This window comes from Plectropomus leopardus, unplaced genomic scaffold, assembly GCF_008729295.1.
Source record: "Plectropomus leopardus isolate mb unplaced genomic scaffold, YSFRI_Pleo_2.0 unplaced_scaffold5058, whole genome shotgun sequence".
Lineage (NCBI taxonomy): Eukaryota > Metazoa > Chordata > Actinopteri > Perciformes > Serranidae > Plectropomus > Plectropomus leopardus.
In genome coordinates, this window is record NW_024655523.1 from 1 (window position 1) to 5260 (window position 5260).

A 5260-nucleotide genomic window follows, 5' to 3' on the forward strand; every position below is an offset into this window, starting at 1 on the left:
GGAGGTTCCTGGTGAGGATCTGGGTTCTCCTTTCACTCAACAGCCCTGACCAGGTAAGAGGTTAGTGGTTAAGGTAGCTATGGAGGGAGAGTTACAAGAACTGAGGGATTTAATTGTACAGTTAAGAGCAGAAAATGAGAGGCTGCGGCAGGAACAGGCTGCTGCTGTTCCTGGTTCTAGCGCCGGGCCCTCTACTTCTGCTGTGCCCGCTACTGCCCCCCCTACTGCTAGTGCTCCATTAGGGGAGAGGCTGGTCTTCGTGCCCCGAGAAAGAAAGTGTCCACATTTTCGTGGAAACTCAGGTATAGGGCTAGCTGAATGGCTCGAGGAAGTGCAGGCTTGCATGAGAGCTCGCCATTTGATAGTGGCCGACCAGGCATTCTTCTTGGTTGATCACCTTGAGGGAGAGGCACGTGAGGAAATTAAATTCCGGCCCAGCACTGAACGGGAGGATCCAGCTAAGATAATTGCCGCACTACAAGAGCTTTACGGTTGTTCAGATTCTTATGTAGCTTTGCAGGAGGCTTTCTTTTCCCGGCGGCAACAAGAAGGGGAAACGTTGCAAGAGTTTTCCCTTGGCTTGATGAGTCTCATGGCCTCAGTAAAACAGCGTGCACCTAGTGGCATGCCAAATGCAGAAATCTTGCTGCGCGATCAATTCGTTGAGCATGTTTTTGATGGTGCTCTGCGCCGTGAGTTAAAGCAGTGTGTGCGTCGGCAGCCCGCTTCAACATTGCTTGATGTTAGAGGCGAGGCGATCAGGTGGGAACGGGAGGGCCTATCGGGAGGCACTAGGGGCCGCAGTCACTCTGTCCCTTCTATTCTAGGCCTTCAGTATGGAGTCGAGAGTGGCCCTCGGGTGATGGCTGTCTCACCTCAGGCCTCAGAGTTGAGGGAGATGAGGGAGATGCTGAAAGTTCAGCAGGAGCAGCTGAACCAACTTACTCAAAGCATTTCTCGCTTGCAGAGCTCACATCAGCGCAGTCATTCTTCTCACCGCACTCCCGTAATCTGTAGACGGTGCCAGCAGCCTGGTCACATTGCCAGGGAATGTGATGGCGTTCGTGTTACACCCCGCTCCCAGCCTCCTTTGCCTGCTCAACAGTTTGGCAAGCAGTCCCAGAGGTCGTTGGAAAACTAGCGCCCGCCGAGTTGCAGAGCCACAGTTCGGGGGGTGCACTCATTGGCTCAGGTGAGGTTTCTGGTGACTTGGAGCAAGCTTCCAAGCTCATGTCGTCTTGTCCACACTTAAATGTGAGCATGGGTGGAGTCACCGTGCCTTGTTTGATAGACACGGGGTCCATGGTGTCTACAGTCACTGAAGGTTTCTTTCAGCAGTACTTTGAACCTTGGGGTCAAGAGAAACTTCAGACTTGCCACTGGCTGCAGCTTCGAGCAGCTAATGGGCTAGCCATTCCTTACATTGGCTACTTAGAGCTAGATATCAAGCTCTGCGATAAGTTAGTGCCACGGTGTGGTGTTTTGGTGGTCAAAGACCCTCCGGGGGGCATGTCTTCTCAGGTCCCTGGTGTGTTGGGGATGAACATCATACGCCGGTGTTACAGAGAGCTTTTTGGCCAACACGGTTTGGCCTTGTTTGACCTGCCCTCTGTTTCAAAGGCCCCAGAGCCTATTGTTCAGGCACTGCAAGGGTGCCATCAGGCTAGTGTGAGGCCTCCTCAAGAGGCCTCAGGTAGGGTCAAGGTGCGTGGCAGGAAGGCTTGTCGGATCCCTGGTGGGATGATGAAGATGGTGGCTGCCACATGCTCGGAGCAGTACTCGTGCTCCACAGTATTGTTTGAGCCTCTGGACTCTGGCCTCCCGGCTGGACTGCTTGCGTCCCCTGCTCTGGTTCGTGTGGAGAGGGGAACTGCCTACATCCCTGTTGTTAATGTAGGCTCCACAGACGCGTTGCTTTATCCTCGCACCGTTGTCGGCACTTTGACAGAGGTCAGTGTGGTGAGCTTGCCTGCGGGTGTCACTGAGGTGCCATCGGGTGTGGCCTCAGTGACATCTCAGTTTGCCTCTGGTTCAGTTCCGGATCAGTTCGCAACCATTGATTTGGCTTCCTTGTCTGCTGAAGAGCAGAAGAAGGTGAGGGCTTTGCTTTCAAAGTATTCCTCTGTCTTCTCCACCCACGATGGTGACCTGGGCTGCACTAACCTGGTTAGCCATGAGATTCCTCTTTTGGATGATGTTCCTGTTCGGCAGCGCTACAGGCGCATTCCTCCATCCGATTATGAACTTGTCAAGGAGCACATTAACCAGCTGTTGGAGGCTCAGGTAATTCAGGAGAGTAGCAGTCCTTGTGCGTCTCCCATTGTGTTGGTTAAAAAGAAAGACGGTAGCCTACGCATGTGCGTGGACTACAGGCAATTGAACACCAAAACCAGAAAGGATGCATTTCCTCTTCCCCGCATCGAGGAATCCCTTGATGCACTTACTGGTGCTCGCTGGTTTTCCACAATGGATTTAGCCAGTGGGTACAATCAGGTTCCAGTGTCTGAGGTAGACCGGCCTAAAACGGCGTTTTGTACTCCATTCGGCCTTTTCGAATGGAATCGCATGCCCTTTGGACTCTGTAACGCCCCCAGCACCTTCCAGCGGTTAATGCAGAGGCTTTTTGGGGACCAACAGTGTCGGTCTTTGCTTTTATATCTTGACGACATTGTTGTTTTCTCCTCCACTGTCGAGCAACATCTGGAGAGGCTGGAAGTGGTGCTGGGACGGCTGCAGCAGGAGGGCCTCAAGGCAAAACTTGTCAAGTGTGCCTTCTTTCGGCGTGAGGTGCAGTACTTGGGGCATGTGATTTCTGAGGCAGGTGTTTCCACTGACCCCAGCAAGGTCGAGGTGGTCGCCAGTTGGCAACCCCCGACTACCATCTCCGAACTGCGGTCATTCCTTGGCTTTGCCAGTTATTACCGTCGGTTTGTTGAGGGTTTTGCCAAGCTGGCTGCTCCTCTACACAAGTTGGTTGCAGAACTTGGGGGCTCAAAGACCCAGAAGAGGTCACAGCGAGGCATAACTGGGCACTGGACTCAAGAGTGTCAGCGGACTTTCGAGGCACTTAAGTTGAAGCTCACTACGGCACCTGTGCTCGCATATGCCGATTTCTCCCTCCCTTTTATTCTGGAGGTCGACGCAAGCCATAGTGGCCTTGGAGCTGTGTTATCACAGGAGCAGGATGGTAAGGTGGGGCCTATTGCCTATGCCAGCCGGGGTCTGAGGCCCACGGAGCGTAACATGGCCAACTATAGCTCCATGAAGTTGGAGTTTTTGGCTCTCAAGTGGGCCATGACTGAAAAGTTTAGAGAATATCTGCTTGGCCATAAGTGTATTGTTTATACCGACAATAATCCACTCAGCCACCTGTCGACTGCTAAACTAGGCGCCACCGAACAACGTTGGGCAGCCCAGCTTGCTTCCTTCGACTTTGAAATCAAGTATCGCTCCGGAAAGAGTAACAGTAATGCTGATGCTTTATCTCGCCAGCATCCCCCTGCAGTGCCGGACATGGAAGCTATGCTTCCTGGCACAGGGCTTCCTGAGCCTTTGCAGCAAGCTCTGCAGGCCCAGAGGACTGAGGCATCCCAAGCTGTCGTCATAGCCCTGCCCAGTCATACACCAGCTGACATCCGTGCACTCCAGGAAGCGGACCCCACTATCCGGGAACTGCTACCTTTCTGGAAGCAGAAGCAGCGCCCCACCCAGGAGGAGCGTGAACGGTTGTCCCCACCTGCGTTGGCGCTGCTCCGGCAATGGGACCGCTTGGCTGAGAAGGAGGGAGTCCTGTATCGCCAGATCTTTCGTCCTGATGGTGCAGAGGTAGTACTGCAGTTGTTGTTGCCTATTGTCCTAAGGGAAGAGGTATTGAGGGACGTCCATCAGAGGCATGGCCACCAGGGAGTGGAGAGGACCTTGGGGCTTTTACGTCAACGGTGTTATTGGCTGCGTATGTCCTCTGATGTAGCCCAGTGGTGCCATGCTTGTGACAGGTGCCAAGTTGCGAAAGAAGTTCAGCCAACTGCTCGCAGCTCCATGGGGCACCTGCTAGCTTCTCGACCCAATGAGATCCTGGCCATGGATTTCACATTGATGGAACCTACCCACAATGGTATTGAAAATGTCTTTGTCATGACTGATGTTTTCAGTAAATATACGTTGGCCGTTGCCACCTGTGACCAACGAGCCGCTACTGTAGCTCAAGTGTTGGTAACTGAATGGTTCTCGAAGTTCGGGGTCCCTGCACGTATACATTCGGACCAAGGCCGAAATTTCGAGAGTGTTCTTATTCAACAGTTGTGTGCCCTTTATGGGATTGAGAAGTCACGCACCACACCATACCATCCAGCCGGTAATGGACAGTGTGAACGGTTCAACCGTACCCTTCACAACTTGCTGCGTACTCTCCCAGTGTCTCGGAAACGAGACTGGAACTCCTGTTTGCCACAACTGTTGTATTCCTATAACACTACTCCCCACCAGGCAACTGGAGAATCACCTTTTCTCCTGATGTTTGGCCAGGAGCCAAGACTCCCAATTGATTTTCTGTTGGGACGAGTTCAGGACCCTGTTGCCGGTGCGGTCCATGATTGGATTCAGGAGCATCGGACTCGGTTGCAGATTGCCTTTGAAGGGGCCAGAGACCAGCTAAGAGTTGCAGCACAACGGCGAAAGAAAAACTATGACCAACATGTCCGGGATGACCCCTTGCCTGAGGGCCAGTTGGTCCTGTTGCGGGATTTTAGTGCGAAAGGGCGCCATAAGATCCAGGATCTGTGGGGCTCTGTGGTGCACATGGTGCTTAAGGCACCAAAAGAAGGAGGCTCGGTGTATACTGTTGCACCAGCGGACGACCAGACTAAAGCCAAACATGTCCATCGTTCATTGTTAAAGGCTGTGGTTAGAACTGGTCCAGGTTACACCTCTGATCCTCTTGTACCCACTTCTGTCCATCTTCAGTCAGAGGACGATGATGGTGATAGTTGGTTCGTTTTGAGGTATGAAGCTCCTTCTGTCATTCCTCAAATAACCTTCCCTGGGCCACTTCCCCAAACTGACCCGGCCCCGATTGGGTCCGTTCCTCTTGTGTCTCCTGCTGCTATGGCAGCCAGTGAACCATCTGTCCGAGTGGAGGTCCCCGCAGTCACTCGGTCTGGTATGGAGGAGGTGAACCTACGACGGACCCAACGGTCAACCGCAGGTAACCATTCGAATGTCAATCATCTCCCAAGGTCGGTAGGAGAAAGGGCCCGGGGGG

The 5260-nt window shown here is 53.2% G+C and overlaps 1 protein-coding gene across 1 annotated transcript; it reads left to right on the forward strand.

The window, feature by feature from the left end:
• Positions 1–1260: 1260 nt before the first annotated feature.
• Positions 1261–5203, forward strand: LOC121939556 (retrovirus-related Pol polyprotein from transposon 412; the record flags this gene model as incomplete). Its single annotated transcript, XM_042482562.1, has 1 exon — positions 1261–5203. A coding segment is annotated over exon 1 (3943 nt), but the record flags the coding sequence as incomplete, so codon positions are not given.
• Positions 5204–5260: the final 57 nt, after the last annotated feature.